The 16,038-nt window shown below is 51.6% G+C and overlaps 5 protein-coding genes across 5 annotated transcripts; 3 read left to right on the top strand and 2 right to left on the bottom strand.

Annotated features, from left to right (window-relative positions):
- The first annotated feature begins 693 nt into the window (after window positions 1-693).
- Window positions 694-1,447, top strand: CONPUDRAFT_137464 (uncharacterized protein). The gene is made up of 3 exons (XM_007770733.1): window positions 694-807; window positions 855-892; window positions 961-1,447. Exon 3 carries the CDS (start codon window positions 1,154-1,156, stop codon window positions 1,322-1,324), a length of 171 nt encoding a protein of 56 aa, XP_007768923.1. The 5' UTR covers window positions 694-807; window positions 855-892; window positions 961-1,153; the 3' UTR covers window positions 1,325-1,447.
- Window positions 1,448-2,341: 894 nt separating this feature from the next.
- On the top strand, window positions 2,342-5,292 carry CONPUDRAFT_154151 (uncharacterized protein; the record flags this gene model as incomplete). The annotated part of the gene is made up of 10 exons (XM_007770732.1): window positions 2,342-2,782; window positions 2,841-3,244; window positions 3,295-3,423; window positions 3,473-3,585; window positions 3,640-4,146; window positions 4,204-4,243; window positions 4,313-4,381; window positions 4,439-4,476; window positions 4,528-5,170; window positions 5,223-5,292. The coding sequence occupies 10 exons, from the start codon at window positions 2,342-2,344 to the stop codon at window positions 5,290-5,292; spliced, it is 2,454 nt and encodes an 817-aa protein (XP_007768922.1).
- A 1,187-nt stretch (window positions 5,293-6,479) lies between these two features.
- On the bottom strand, window positions 6,480-7,312 carry CONPUDRAFT_154150 (uncharacterized protein; the record flags this gene model as incomplete). The annotated part of the gene is made up of 3 exons (XM_007770731.1): window positions 6,480-6,882; window positions 6,936-7,097; window positions 7,170-7,312. The coding sequence occupies 3 exons, from the start codon at window positions 7,310-7,312 to the stop codon at window positions 6,480-6,482; spliced, it is 708 nt and encodes a 235-aa protein (XP_007768921.1).
- Window positions 7,313-9,070: 1,758 nt separating this feature from the next.
- Window positions 9,071-10,384, bottom strand: CONPUDRAFT_73295 (uncharacterized protein; the record flags this gene model as incomplete). Its single annotated transcript, XM_007770149.1, has 5 exons — window positions 9,071-9,197; window positions 9,251-9,735; window positions 9,783-9,888; window positions 9,942-10,071; window positions 10,132-10,384. 5 exons carry the CDS (start codon window positions 10,382-10,384, stop codon window positions 9,071-9,073), a joined length of 1,101 nt encoding a protein of 366 aa, XP_007768339.1.
- Window positions 10,385-10,904: 520 nt separating this feature from the next.
- CONPUDRAFT_73294 (uncharacterized protein) lies at window positions 10,905-14,762 on the top strand (the record flags this gene model as incomplete). The annotated part of the gene is made up of 10 exons (XM_007770148.1): window positions 10,905-11,228; window positions 11,321-11,551; window positions 11,610-11,978; window positions 12,031-12,224; window positions 12,275-12,437; window positions 12,699-12,767; window positions 12,838-13,276; window positions 13,327-13,447; window positions 13,498-14,180; window positions 14,230-14,762. 10 exons carry the CDS (start codon window positions 10,905-10,907, stop codon window positions 14,760-14,762), a joined length of 3,126 nt encoding a protein of 1,041 aa, XP_007768338.1.
- Between the last annotated feature and the right edge of the window lie 1,276 nt (window positions 14,763-16,038).

Raw genomic sequence — 16,038 nt, 5'->3', positions numbered from 1 at the left:
GTGCTATCATATGTCCGTGAATCGCACACTTTTTCTTTTGAAAGGCACTTATTTCGCTAGACAGATGCTCTCCCGAGTTTGGAGTTTCTACTAGTAAGCCCTCGGGTCGTAGGACGAAGAGGTGACTGATCATTCAACGACATGTAGTGTCTACGGCTATACAAGGTCGCCGGATGTAAGCTGGTTCAATTTTCTTTTTCTTCTTCGTTACCCTTTTTTTTCTTTGCTCACATTCAGTTTATAAACACGTTCAGGTTCGCTGCTGATACTCATGATCACAACTGAAGGTGAGCCATACAATTGAATGACACGTTCAATGTCTGTTTTGATGCTCCATGAGGTATACTATGCCTTCGCACCCTCGCTCTCTGGTACAACCATCGGGCGATCAAAGCCGCTCTGGTTGCGTTGTACTTGGTTTGTCACCACTGCCCCTTTATATTTGTCACTCAAAGACGCGCGCCCTTCAGCTCGTCTGCGTAGGGACAACTGTGTGCATTGCACTGGTCATGTCCTCAAACATGGACAGCGTTTGTTCCACATCATCTGTTCACTCGACGCCCAGCGCGACGCTCGAGACTGAGGGACGCCTTCTGACTGGGGCATTCGCTGCGGTTGCCGGATTTGAGTTTGGTACGTAAGCCGGATTACCGAGTGTCTTGCGGGAGAGGCCAATGAAAGTGAGCAGTTACTGTATCATCTGCTTGACGTTGGCACGCGGCTCTTCAATTGCTGGGATGAAACCCTCGAGCCGGCTCTTGGCGTCGTTGCGCGAGGGTAACTTGCTGTATGCGACGAATTTGTTTGGTGAGTGTATTGTGATGCTATTCTTGGAGCATTGCTGAAAAGAGTAGTTATGTCCGTTGCAAACACGGTTTTCTTCGGCCTCCCTGTGAGTTAGTTCATATAACCTTTCATTTTAAATTGTGGTCAAACTTGAGTTAATTTGATTCTTCTTAGCTCACACAAGGTTGGACGGGCCTTCTCGACGTGTGAGCTACAGTACCTACAATCCTTTCATATGACATAGCAACTTACTCACGTTCTTCTCTTGGCCGACACCTTACTTCTTGGCCAACATTTTCCTTTCTGGGCTGACTTTTCTGTTTCCGAATCACTCACTTCTAGCTTCCAAGGCGTGTTGCACGGCGTCATGGCGTCACGTATCATCCTCTCCCTACGAAACGCGGACAACCGTGAAGGCGCCGAGCGGGTCCCGGAATCACTAGCATTGAGCTCACTGGGGACCATGGAATTCGCGTCGGAGGCGTCGGAGGCGACAAAAGTTGCTAGTAACTGGTCGCGGACCGAGGTTCAAGCATAACGTTGGCGGCAGGCGAAAAGTATGCACCCTTGTGTACGTTTAGACAGCTCTTGACGCGACCATCGGCACGATCGAAGACATTCGTGATATGCATGCTGTCTATCTTATACTATTGAATAATCCCCGCGTTCGCAATCGTCGTTTGATGCGTAGTATCCCGCAGCAAGTCCTACACTTTGGTAAGCCCACCGTGAGCTAGGCTTACAAACAAAGACCAGCATCGCACTTGCTACCATAGCAATCCCATTCGGATGACGAGTCGCCGCCACTGCGGATCCCGGCGAAGCTATTTAACATAGATTGCCGATGTTAGCAAGAGGGCTGTAGACGCATTTCGGGCGGGCATGTACAGAGCTAAGGCAGGGTAGTGAGAAATCTGAGCGGGTGACACTGAGGGCTACATAATGGGAAGGGGTCCTTTCCACAATGGAGAGTTACCGTTGCACGACTTCAGAATTCGCTAAGGTCATCGACAGTGAGGATGTTTACCTGTGCAGGGCAGGGCAGGGTCCATGGCTACAGCTGAATATTTGCACGCGCACGCATACTGTTAGACGACAGAGCAGGGCTACCCGTAATTATGAGGCTAAATATAATGGATTCTCCCATGAGAAGTTTGCCAAAAATAGTGGATTGCGCTTATTGGGCCAAATTTGCGGATCCGTTGCTTGACCCTTACTGTGGTCCGAGCCGTGAGAAAGGGCTCCATATTAGCAGCCGACCGCCGCGAGCAGGTAAACCAATGACCGAAAGCGTTCAAACCTTATCACCAGTACTACACGCAACGAACTTCTGTGTTATTTCACGATCTCCTGCAGCATGCCACTAGTAGAGCAATGCAACTGCAGAATCGGAAGAGAAACAAATGGCGCCACCTATATAGACTGGAAACGTCTCGGCTTCGTGCGAGCGCTCCTAAATTTTCTTCGTACCTCCCCACCTCCCCTCGCACCTCCGGACACGGCTTAGCAATGAGGTATGTATTTTTTATCTTATGTTCTCAGTTAAATAACAACAATGTGTAGCTCTGACACCGAAGATCAATTCCACGATGCGTCCTCGGTAGGACCCTCCGAGTCTGTGACCGAGCACAGCGACTCAGACGACGCGACGCCCCAGCCACCAGCCGCCGCCAAGGAGAAAAATCCGGCATACAAGCAGCTTCAGCGCGCCCCCGACGACCCGCTATATTTTACCGAAACGCTCACGCGTCACTGGGCCACGGGAAGGATCAAGGAGCTTCTGGATTCGCACATCGAGGGTTACCGCGCCGCGCGCGGCCAGAGCACCACGCGCGCGCGCGACTACATAGATACGGTGACGAATGAATACTTCGCGCTTGTGCCTTGGCGCAACAAGGTCTCTGATCCCATCCCGGACAAATCCCCAGACGCTGTCGAAGACCTCACCGAGATCGAGGCGGCGCAGAAGGCTGCGAAAATCAAGTCGATGAAGGCTGTAAGTGCACCCGTTCCCAGTCCCGATTTCCCTTGTAGGCTATGCTCACTATTTACAGACAATAAAGGGCTGGTACGACAATCGCGTCAAAAGTATCAGAAGCGCTGGGCGACCCGGCAACAAGGAGAACGACGTCTGGACGCGTCTCTTGAAGCAGCTGGCTGGCGTCTCTCAGACGAAGCCCAAGAGGCTCTCGCCATCTCAGCGCTGGTCTAAGGACCATTACAGCGGCGCCGTCAAAGTCGACTTCGAGGCTCGATGGGCTCTCAAGAAGAACGAACTTGGCGACAACCATCGCGCGCAGTTCCGAGAGTCTGTGACCAGCGAACATTTCGCTAGGCTCTCTCTCGCGGAGCAGGCGGTATGGGCGACCAAGGCGTCGGATGAACACAAAATCGAGCTCACAAATTGGCAAACCGCACTCAAAGCCCCAATCGACACGTCTCCAGAGGGGCGACAGTGGTAAGTAACGCTTCGACCTACATCTAAAAAATCGCCAACATATTTCTCAGCGCTATTGACAATCTCCCTGGATTCATTGGCCCAATACTCGAAGGAATCCGGGAGTACACCGGATTACAAGCCAGTTTTTTCGGCGGAGGTCCAGAGCCCCGGAAAGGAGGGCGGCTCAACATCATCACGTAAGCATGGCGCCATTTATACATTCATGTCTCTAACATTTACGATCAGTACGCACGAGGGCGGCAATCTTGCTGCCACCCCTTTGAACTGGCAGGCGTCAAACCCCGCAGCGTTCAAGGTGGTTCAGAAGCTGTACCTGACCTACCTCAAAACGTGCTATAGTAAGTAACATCAGTCGAGCTCTCAATATACTTTGCTGACATGCATTTTCATAGCGCCGGCAACGATGGCGGCGTGCGCGCTCAAGAACTCAAAGGAGGTGGTCTCCGAAGCGATGCTGGCCAAGCTTCTGTCGATGGACGGCGACGAAGGGCTCGGTCCCGACATCGCTTCCGGCTCATCGACGAGTCCCTCCGAGTCTTCATCTTCGCGCCCTGCGCATGCGTCTCCTCTCCCGCCGGTGTCTACCCCTAAACCCCATCCACCTCGGTCGAGTACTCCTATACCGCCGTCGGATCTACCTCCTAACGCGATCGCGACGATCGCCGACACTACACCTAAAAGGGATAGCCCACCTGCGGGCCGCGCAACCGCGGCAGACCGCAAAGCAAAGCGCAAGGTATCCTCTATCACCTCGGAGGAAGCCTCTGACTCGAAAGCAACGGAGACGAACGACGACGGCGATACAACACCCCGGCCGGTTAAGAGACCGTACAATACACGTCTTCGCGATGAACCCGAAGCCAGCACCATTGCCAACGCTCCGCGCGCGGCCTCGGAAGGTAAATCTAATCTACTTTAGCATCTTCATTTCGCTCAAACACTGACAGTTGCTCTAGCCCCGACGGAGACGCTGTCGGACAAGGCTATTCCTATAAGGTACGACATTGTACTTATTCGTATGCCATTGGCATTCTACTGATTTTCTTTCTGTCCGTCTACTAGTAGACTCCCAAACAATCGTCGCAGGGGTCTTGCCAGACCCGCCGCTGCGACCACTGAGCTCGTTGCGTCGAGGTACGCTTTGAGCTCGAGGAGCTTGGCATGCGCTGATCGACGATTTTGATAAACCAGTGACAAAACATCGCAGTTCGTCGTCGGCGATAAGCCCGGTAAGTGACATTTCCCTAGCATGGCCTCCTCTTTTACTCATTTCCAATCAGACCCGCGGACTGGCGTAGACGCCTCCGCAAAAGTACATCTGTCGAACCTCGATCTCGCAGATGGTGCACCTCAGTGGTTCTGCAAGGCGTTAGACTACTTGAGAGCTGCAGACTCCCTGCCTTCGGCCGACCGACAGAAGGTCAGTCAGGGTAAGAAGAGTGAGATCAGCGATCGGCAAGGTTGGACTCTCCCGCTCGCATACACTCACCTTCTCGAGGAGTATCTCGTTCTCGAGAAGTCTTCGGACTTCAGTCATGGGAAGGGTTCAGCCACCGCGTTGGAGACTCAGCACAGGCCCGATCAGATCGCGACGTGGATCAAAAACGGCCGCGCTTCATCTTGCCGTCCTACTCTGCGCGACCCCCAGCAGTTTGCGAAGGGCTGGTGGGCGTGGTGGGCTCACATCCAGCCCCAGTGGCGACACATTGCCGCACCTTCCGACTCTGTAGCACCTCGGCTCTCTCGGGAGGATGGTGACTGGTCAGCATTTGATAAACCCGGGCAAAACGGGTTCTTGTCGGTGATAGTAGCGCTGAAATGGTGGGGCTCTGAGACCTCCGAGTCTAGTAAGGACCCTCTCTGGGAGGCAGCTGCTGAGGACGTCCGTTGGGTAATGGGCTGCGTCGCGCAATCTCGTTCTCCGTAAGTCAATCCAATCGCTCTCTTCTTCTGACTAACTTTAGTCACGGTCTAGAGCTGAGCAGTCGATTGTTCCCCGTGGTGCTTCGGGATCAGTTCCGAAGAAGCGTCGCCGTCAAGCATGATTGTGCGGAGCGAATGCATTATATCCGACTTAACTTCGAATTCTTATCTCTTTGATGTTGATAACGCAGCTTACATAGTGTCTTGAACTTGCTGATTGTAACCAGAGCCCTTGGCGCTCGTACAGGCGCTCCTTGCTATAATGTCACATTGCTACTAGTGTACTTAGATCCGGCGTGATAACACATTGTTGAAAGTAATCACCATCTTCAGACTTACGCGTCCAAGTACTGCTATCGTTGTGCAGCGTCCTCTGTCATACCGAGGGCGATTTTCACGTAGTCAAAGCTCCGCCTATGCGGCGATTGTTGTAATTCAAACCTTATAGTCATCATTTGATGCACCCTGATTCTCTATGTGGGAGGCTTCTTAGGTAGTAAAACTCATGGTGACCAAATTGTGGTACCACTCCTTCTGGTCTCGTAATTACGAACTGGTTGCGACACCGAAGCTCGCGGCAGCTATACTTGGTGTGGGAAGCTTCTGGGATAGCAAAAGCGATTAAAGCTTGACAGCTACTCCCTGTTTGGCACTTAAGGCTCGGTTTCGACACTGAATAACCTCGTGGCATCTATATTTAGAAGCTAATTTCTCAGTCGCACTGTCGGCTTTTGGTCTGAATGCAACGTCGAATGTACCTCCGACAAAGTGCAACATTCGAGTCCACGGTTGTAATAACCTTGATATGTACCTGTGGATGAAATACAGAATGTCTAGGGGACAATCAAGACAGGTGCTAGGCCTAGCGGTGCTTACGCAGCAGATTCATTCATAGAATGGTTCTTCGACGCGCCCGCCATATACGGTATCTTATCTACTATCAACACTAATGAACTTGAACGCTAGCGCTGAACTTTGATCTCGGGTTTCCAACTAGAGGAACGACGGACCTGAAATTTGAAATGGATTGAATTGCCCTCTGACGAGCGCTGCAGTGCGGGACTCACGGTTGTTATTGAAATTGGATGGTAATAGCAGGATGATAGAAGTCCTCTCCGACTCGAAGGATGAATCATTACTTTCAGTTGCATCTACAGTCGGATCTCAAGGGAAACCTCGAGGCTGCTCACCCCTAGAAGTATCGGCTCAACCAATTGAGGTTTAATAAGTTCCAAGCTTAGTGTAAGGAGAGATCAACACGAGTCGGCATTGGAGTTATGCGAGCAACAACGAAGTACTGTGGATCTAATTAAGGCACCTTCTCCTTCTGCCACAAGAATAGTTCGAACATTAATGACTCCAGCATATCCACCGAGCCACCGCGCACATGATTGAGGACGTCCTCCGCAATGGCAAGGTGCTTAGTGACAAAGCAACCGATATCGTCAACGTTATCATACTCGACTGACGTCTCGCCGCGAAGTTGGCGCACGGCGTTCTGCACGCGATGAACCTTGGCATGCAAGCCCTCGAGATGCCTGATGGCGCCGACAAGGATACTTATGTCCCCCTCGCCCTTGCAGGACTTGATTCCTGAAAGGTCGTAGAGAACAATGAGCATCCGACCGAACTGGTACGGATTACCTCTGACGAAGCGACGAGCGAGGAAAAGTAAATGCTCCGCCGCTTCTAAGCAGCCGTCGAGCGTCCAGCTGCATAGGATATAAGCTAAGGTGGACTATCACAGAGGCAATGGATAACTTACAGCGCGAAGGCGACGTTAGGACCGCCGTCCTCTCCGTCCTCGTCCAAGACAGCCGAAGGATCGACATGCCCGTTGGTAGGGAATACGACCGGGGGATCTGGCTCATCGGTGCGGCGTCTGAAGTCGTTCGAGTGCCGGTGCATCACGACTTTGGCCTGTATACTAAACAAACGTTGTTGAGGCGTCGCGTCAGCGCTGCTCAAATAAAAGGGAAAAAGAAAAGAGAGAGCGTACGCCATGTAGTCCTGGACGCGCTCCTTCGTCTTGTTGAGCTCGTTCTTGGTGAACGCAGCAGAATGTTTAACTTTGTTGTTCTGCATGAAAATTTTCTCGACGAGGGCGTCGAGCTCCTCGTTGCAGCGTGACATGGGTTCCATGGTGGGGCTAGCGAGGAAAGGGCGTGAGGTGCGCCCACGCAAGTGCCGAGTCTTAAGTATAATTTGGGCCCGACTTCCGAAGTAAGAGAACTTCTATAATCTGCCAGTGATGGCTTTGAGATTCGCCCGCGGTCGTAGGTCCAGCGGGCTGAGATAGATCTAGAGTGACTAGTGGACGCCTCAAAGAGGGCTTGTTCGTGTGCTGGGGTCGTAGGCGAAGCATAACAAGAAAGAATGTCATGGATTCACCTATGCGGGAGAGTCCATGGCAAACATAGTGACTAGCCGATACCTGGATGTGATACCAGAGCACCTTAGATCTGCAGTTGCTGTTTTGGTGCATGAGTCCTTGAATATCACGCACACAGAATGATACGATATAGTTGTATGTGACACCGGCGCACCTTACTCCTGTAGTGGTTGCGTTGATGCTTGAGACTCTGAAGGACATAGAATGGTATGTTCAGCACTCCGAGCCCGCTGCCCGGTTGATGAAGCGACAGATTCATAATAGCAATCACGAACCACCATAGTAATGACGCCTTAATGACAAAAGTCAACCAGAAGAACTTGAAGTCGCTGAGTTCACCAACGTGTCACGGAAAGTTTGGAACACCACTAATCGTTAAAGGCTGAGATATGACACAGCCGTTGTGTTACCTCGTCAACGGGAATTCGTTGCTCATATCGTATATTCAGTATCCAAATCGTCGGCTTCACTAGAGACGTTGAGGTAATACCGGTAATGGATCTTTAAGCTTTAAGTCCGAGTCCGCGTCAAGTCACATCCTCGACAAGTTGTATCAATTGTTCACTAGTTTGAGATATGACAGGGCTGTCTGTTACCTCGTCAACGAGAATTAGTGGCTCATATTATGTATCCAGTATCCAACTCGTTGACTTCACTAGAGACATTGACGTAGTACTGGTGATGTATCTTTAAGCTTTAAGGCCGCGTCAAATCCCATCCTCGCATCCCTTGAATGTCATCAACAAGCAAAGTTTCTGCAGTACAGAAATCAGTTAACGTCAAGCTGAACACTGACTGCATGGCTCAACATTAGATCTCAGCGAGCTCTCAGAACAGTATAGTACCAATGAAGTAGATAGTCCTGAGTTCAGGGGATAAAACTCTTAATAACGCCTTTCGATCAAAGACTCTGAGCTGCAGCCTGAGCGAAAGAGTCGAGTAGTACGTTCACTATATCCCTTCCGAGTCATCATCCCTTTATTACGAGTGGGCCATTCAACATAACTTATGATACTGCATGAATAGTACGGCAGGTGTATTTTGTCTCTGACAGTAATGCAATATCGGAGACATACTTAAATGTCAATGTGGTAGTATTCTTATCAGCTGAGCACATCGTACTTATAAAAGGCATAGGCTATCATACTCCGCTTAGGTTTTGGTGTCAAGTGTGCAATGGCATATGTACGTAAACCTGAGTACAGCGTACGCCGAGTTGAGTTCCACTTTCCACTAGCAATGTTTTCGTGTTACTTCTTGTATACGCAGACTCCGAAATCGAGTTGGGATATTGACAAGCGCACCAAGCGTACTAAAATGCCGATGATGAGATCTCACATTCGCAAGCTTAAGTCCAACATTTTAGAGGGTACTGTTTGTATAACATCGACGCGGTTTTATTTCAAGATCAAGATGGCACATCATGTAGACTATGTCATGGTATACGAAGATGCAAGGACAGCTCAAGATTTTGAATAGATGCACATGCAATATCAATAAGATCGCTCTCAACGAAGGATGCGGAAACGCCTTTCGAACAGGGCGTTCTCAAGACCGACGAACGCCTGTTCAAGCGAGCCCACCTGGTAAGCCTCTGCCTCGGGATCTCCGGCCCACAGCGAGAGGAATTTAGAGCTGCAAGCAGATAAGCGAGAGGCCAAGCACGTGTAGATGAAGCTAGTACTCACGTGAATACACCAATGGCACGCCCGTATGGCACCCAGTAGAAGGGAGCGCCAGTCCCAGTCTCAGGCGTATAGTACATGACTTCGGTATTGTCCTGCAGTATAGCGAACCTACGGGGAAGGCGGAAGACCAGGCCATGAGTCTCCGCATCGAGGTTTCGGTTGACGACGCCGTCGAGAGGAATGACACCGAGGCCCTCCCTGTTGGGGTCAATGGAGCCGTACCGCCTGGTTCTGTAGACCTGGGCTACGTTGGAAGACGGTTCCCGAGGGATCGCATCATCACGAGACGTGGATGACGATGCTGTCGTCGACGCGCGAGGAGTTGCGTCACCGCGTGCCAAGGAGGGTGAAGCTGCCGTCGACGAACGAGAAGGCGTGCGATCAGGACCCGGGGAGGGTGAAGCGACCGCTGCGCGCTGGTTTCCGGTGGGTACGTTATCACAAGCCGTGGATGCCGAAGTGGCGGGCTGGTCCCTGGCAGAGTTCTGCTGATGTATTAGTGACAGGATATGAGGCATAGCTGAATACTCACGGCGGACGCAGCAGGGACGCGAATGAAGGATTGGTGGTGCGGCTGTATGACAGCCGCGTCCCCAAGCTGTTGTCGTATTTCCTCTCTAGCGTAGCCTCGGAAGAAGCTGAAAATTTCCTAAATTAGTTCGAAATATTGGTCCTAGTTCGAGTTACATACCGTTGGAACTCTTCGTTCTGATAGATACTACGGAGGGAGTAGTTGACCGCCACCTGGATCATATCCTGGAACTGTACCTCGCGGCGATCCTTGAAAAGCAGCGTCGTCACCTCCTCGGCGACAAGTCTTACTGAATAGCCAGGACATTGAGAAGGCGAAGACAAATAAAGAGAATGAGAGAAACACGTACCGCAGCAGGTTGTGATGCAAGCGTCGACTATTTCGCGAGCGGTGCCGTTTCCAGCCACCGCCGCGCCGATGTGGCCGCAGTTGAGATTGACGATGTAGTCATGATCGAGCCGCGGGAGGTCCCAGTTGGGAGTCGGGGCCGGAGGTGGCGGCGGGCTCGGTGGAGGGGAAGGAGCATCGGTTCCGTCAGAGACAGAGGCAACGGAGTCGGGGATATGGGGAGAGAGTCTGCGTGCATCGCGAGGGAGAGACATAGTGGGGAAGACGAAGGGGGCGAAGGAACCCAAGCGAACAAGGTGGCTCTTTTATGTAAAGGTTCTCCTCGCACTCGAAAAAATTTCTCGTGGCGCCATTAGTATCATTTGGTCATACCCTTCCCAGTTCTGAGCATGGCGAATCTCATCCCAAAATAATGGATTCATCACCGCGTGCATCAGCGCATTGTCAGCGCAGAAGCGTCGGGGCCTTGTCTTCTGAGGCGAGCGCTGAGCATTGAATATTGAGATCCCGAGGAGGTTATACAGAAGCCACTCACGTTGAATTTCCTGGGCCTTGAAGCAAAATTCAAATAGAATGTAAATTGCTTCTCATTCCAAAGATGGCTGCCCTATAACCAATGTGTCAGGATGCGAAGTTGAAGCTACACCGAAGCTAGCGACTAACCAATTGAGTAAGGGTGTCACCTATATGCAAAATGAGCTGAGAGATGGTAGGTGGTGAGCGCTAACCACAGAGCCCGCCGTCCATATCCATCTCCCACCTGTGGTGGCCGCCATGCCTCGACGCAAGGCAAAGACTCAGGTTTCGACCTATAACCTACTGTCAGATGATGAAGATGAGGACCCAGAGCTTTTGAAGACTTACGCGCGCGAGGTCAAACTGTCTGTAGATGGTCGATGGCTGAGAGCTGCTGAACAGGCCAGGCAAGACTTACCTGACGTTCCAATGCTTGCTCATGATAGTACAAGCAATGAGCTCGAAGGATCCTATGTGATCGAGGAAACGTGGGATACACCTCTGGACGCAGAGATGACACTGAACAACACGGACGTACCTGAAATCGCCGACGAAACGGGACCATCTCCCCGAGAGTGTATCGTAACTGATGCTGCTCCACGAAAATCTTATTTATCATCAGTATGATCAATGTTGACATCCTCACCTTACGCTGTGCTGACAAGCGGTAACAGGACGCACCACTTCGTATCTGGGTCGGAGACAAGGACCGCCCAGGTTATAGACAAGAGTACCTGGATGAATACGTGCGCAGTGAAGGTCGTGGTTCCGCGGCATCGTTTCCGTGTGGTTGTGGTCGCGGGAAAGAAAGAGAATATCGCTGCGAGACTTGTGGAGGTCATCACATGATGTGCGAAGAGTGTTGTCTTGCGGCGCACAAGAATCTGCCGCTTCATGTGATATCGGTAAGTCCGCGTGTCATGCTGTCAAATAAGTTGATCCATAACGTCTGGATGGATACAGAAATGGAATGGCTCGTTCCTCGAGCGTGTCTCTCTGAAATCTATGGGGCTAGTAGTTCGTCCAGGCCACGAAGATGGGACTGTCTGCGTCCTTCGTCATCCAGGTCATGCCAAGTTTGTTGTCATTCACACGAATGGAGTCCACTCCGTCCGAGTCGATTTTTGTAACTGCGATAAGAAGCTTCCACACCGACAGCAGCTCCTCCGTTATGGATGGTTTCCCGCTAGTGTCGATACCCCTCAAACCGCTTGCACAGACGAGTGTCTTATGCAGTTTGGTGCTCTCATGTCCAAAAGCAAGGTTTCCGCACAAGGATACTACGAGGCGCTCGAGAGGATGACAGATCCTCTAGGCATCAGTCTTCCTTCGGTAAACTATCCCGCATACTAATTATTCCAATATCACTCATACAACCTGTTAGAGTCGGTACCGAGAATTTATCCGTACTAGCCGTCAATACGAACATATCCGTTTAATGAGAGAGGCCGGCCGTGGAAATGTCCCTAACGGGCTGGAGACCACAGGTCCGGGAGAGCTCGCCGTGCTTTGTCCGGCATGTCCTCATCCAGATATCAATCTCCCTCAGGGGTGGAAGGACATTGATATCGCCCGCAGGTGAGCTTGTGATTCATAGTTCTTCATGTACACGCGCTGAAAGGACACAGATTTTTGTACGCTCTCTTTCTAGCCATGGATGCAAATTTCCGGCTAAAAAGCCGAGACCGCGGGCCGTCTCCAGCCGATCTAGAACTTCACGACGGTCTAGCATATTTCGTGAAGACAGAACCATACAAGGATCACCTTAAACGCTTTGACAAACAAAAAGATGTGAGCTAATAACGGTGTGATTAAACGTAAGAAATGGTCCTGACATTTGAAAAGATATCAACTTGTAGTGGCTTTCGCGCCATGTCGAGCGCCGAAAGCAAATTTTCTAAAGGCTTGAAGGCGACTGGCGTTGGTGCTGTGATGTGCGCTCGGCATGAACTCATTCGTCCACTGGGAGTGGGCGACTTGCCTGGAGGAGAACGGTAATTACTAATTAGGTGTTTTCATTTGTGGTGTCGTCTCATTGATCATTTCGCCCAGGTATTGCACTATGGACTACCTATTCTTCTCGACAATAGCCCCATTGTTCCTCCTGCTCGTGATCATTTCGTACGATATTGCTTGCCAGTGGAAGATCAATCTCTTCAAATGAGTCGACTCCCTCCCCCCAGAGTTACAGATAGCCGTCGTTGAGCTGATCAACGCCCTCGTATTTGGAGTGCCCAAGTTTCACGCCCCTGGGCACGACCAAGTATGTGCTACAGTCCATTCATTCAACCTTATGGTCGGCGCGGGTCGGACGGACGGAGAGGGCCCAGAACGGGGCTGGTCAAGAATGAATCCTGCAGGTACATTCACAAAGGAGATGACGAGTGGCTTCCGTCATGACACGTTGAACATACTATTCACGTGGCACAACTTGGATAAGTATTATGGTCTCGGAAAGACTCTACGCTCTCGACTGCTTGTTGCCGTGGACTTGCGCAACGTCCAGCAGGAAGCGTTCGTTATCTTTAGCGAATCCATCGACTCTAACCTTCGTGACACATGGTCGAGGATGGTCGTTGCCTGGGAGAAAGATAAGACGAACAAGAATCCATACCTAAGTGATCGTAAGAGTGAGTGTCTAACACATGCCTATAGCTACTATGCTCATTCTTGTTTCCAGTCATCAGCGAGACTCAGGTTCGTGCAAAGTTGGTCGAAAGGGAAAGGGAGTTTACACTCCTCCCCCATGAGACAACTCCCAGCGCGTGCATCAAGATGGGACAAGCCATCGAAGATAAACAGTAATATGATTCATTGTCTCGGTATATATCATGTTGACAACAATGTATAGACGACGTTTACGCGCGGACCTGCAACGAATGAAGGAACTCACCGCAGATGAGCGTTCCCAGTTCGAGCAGCGCCGCACTAGCCTCCGTCGCGAGATATCCAGACTCCAAGAGGTCCAGCGAGCCTACATGCCTGGGGTAGAGACCTTGATTACGCAGAAGGATGGCAACAGTGACCATGAGCCGGAGAAAGTTATCCTATGGATGCCGTCGTCACTGAACGCCGAGGCACGCAAGATATGCACTCACGATATTGCCAACACCGAGCTCGAACTTCGTGAAGCCGAGTGTCACGCCGCGCTTGAGAAGATACGAAGCCTGATACAGACGAAGTATCACTTCCAGATCTACCGCAATCTGAATGTGCGAGGACAAAAAAAGAGCAGTCGAGCACGCACCTTGATCGATGAGTATGAAAGGAAGATCCGGGTCGTGCATTCCAAATACGAACATGCTCACACCGCGTTCCTTTCTCTCAAAGGGCCAGGACATTCTGGGCTAGAATTGAAAATACTCACCAAGGCTGACATTCGAGCTCTCAACGAGCCGACCATGGAGCCGGTGACACCTAGGCGACGAGCGAGAGTGGTGGAGCAGGGGCTAGGCGAAGGGCAGAGGATCATATCATGGATTTGGACAATGAAGGGTATTTCGGGCACAGATAGCGGCAGACATGAGCAAGAAGGTATGAGCAGCCAACGCATGCGAAAACAGCTCACCTAAAAGACATACAGGTCTCCGTGTCGAGTGGCTCAAGGCGCGTGCAAGGGCTCAACGGTGGGAAGAGGAGGTAGACTTGCTGAAAGAGGAGATGCGGCGAGTGCGCGCGTTCCTTGAACACCGAGCACAGTGGTGGGATGAGCGTTCTATTCTGGACAAAGATACCGCCATCCTCCAAGCGACAGAACGAACGGCGACAACGAATGCGGAGGACTCACAGACAGGAGCTACAGCTGCGCAGGCAAGCCTATCGACATCCTCGGCGCTGATACTTTCCCGGCAATCTTTCGCAGAGGGAGTCCGCGCGCATGCTCTTCGTCAAGCCAGTCAACAAAGGCGCCTGCGGGAAGAATTTACGCGTCTATGGGAGAAGAAGTGGTCGGCTGAGGAGGCAATCACCTCGTTGAGCGAAGAGGCACATTCCGACGTTGAGGATGGCGTTGAGGGCGGCGTTGAAGATGGCGTTGAGGATGACGTGGAGGGCGGCATGGAGGACGGCGCTGAATACGGCCGGGATGGGAGAAATGGGGAAGCGATGGTGGAGTAATGGCGGAGGGGAAGGGGAAATGGCGGGAGAAGCGCTGACGGGGAGAAGCGGCGATGATGGCGGGAAACGGCGGTGCCAGCTGTATATTCCGATGTCAATACCGCGTTCGCAATGAAACGGGATAGATGGTGGGAGTACCTACGGCTAAACGCAACAGTGGAGGGGTGGGCGACATCTAAACGTAGTCGCACAATGAGCGGAAGCGCCTGCGAGGGAGGGCAACGATCAACGACGAGAGCCGCGGCGGCGGCGGCGGCGAGCTCGAGGGGAGGCGACGGCGGCGGTAACGAGGGAAGGCGCGGCGTCGGTGCCGTGGTGGGAGCAGGATACCCAAATCAGGTGATTAGTCATATGTTTTGAAGAAGTCGCACGGCCGTTGAAATCAATAGAAGACACGTGAGCACTGGCTGCCCAAATGAGTGAAAATGGTCGACCCACAACATCCAGTAATTTGACCAAAGTAGCGACAAGGACAAGGAACCAGTAAAATGGTCAAAGTGGCCAACTCAGGCAAGGACCTAGACCCATTGGTTTTGGCAAATGAATGATGGTAGAAGCCATGAAATTAGCCCCAAAATCACAGCTAGTGGTGGACAGAGGTGGTGTCAATTGACAACGACTGTCAAACGAAAGGCACAGCACCATCAATATATTAATACCAACGAATGATATCAATGACGAATGAACTTGGTCCCATCGATGATAATGGTCACCATCTAATTGGGCGTCTCGAGGCGTCTCGTAAGTAGCCAGGAAGTGTCACTTGTCCTGACTCCCCGGGCCGTATTGTAACGGTGCCGGAGATCGATATCGAGACGAGAGGAGTCGAAACGAGCGAGACGAAGAGCACGAGTATAATGACAACGAATACTGGCGTTGATTCGACGAAGAAGAAAACATAAGTACGATACATGTCTTGACTACTCGTCGAATGCGTGAGAATATAAGTAAGCCACTGTACAGTTACAGGCGCGGGTGCGTCAAAACCCTCTGCGAGGGAAAGCTACCGGCCGACTACATATGAGCAATAAGACTTCGTAGCATTGTGACGGCCTACGCCGTCACACTATCCCCCTTTCAGCGTCGAACTCGAAGTGAGACTGCGAGTCTTGACGTTCATAAGTTGAGGCGGTTTGCGGGGCGTGAAACGCGACCGGAGCGAAGCGTTGTCTGCGAAGGCGGGGTGTAGTCGGAACGGGGATCTTCGTGAACAGGAGGAGGAGTCGGAGAACGCGATGGCGCCGGCGGGACGGCGGCGCGTGTACGCGTCGAGTCT

Source organism: Coniophora puteana (genome assembly GCF_000271625.1).
Source record: "Coniophora puteana RWD-64-598 SS2 unplaced genomic scaffold CONPUscaffold_6, whole genome shotgun sequence".
In the NCBI taxonomy this organism is placed as follows: Eukaryota; Fungi; Basidiomycota; class Agaricomycetes; order Boletales; family Coniophoraceae; genus Coniophora; species Coniophora puteana.
This window is presented reverse-complemented; position numbering and strand designations above follow the sequence as displayed.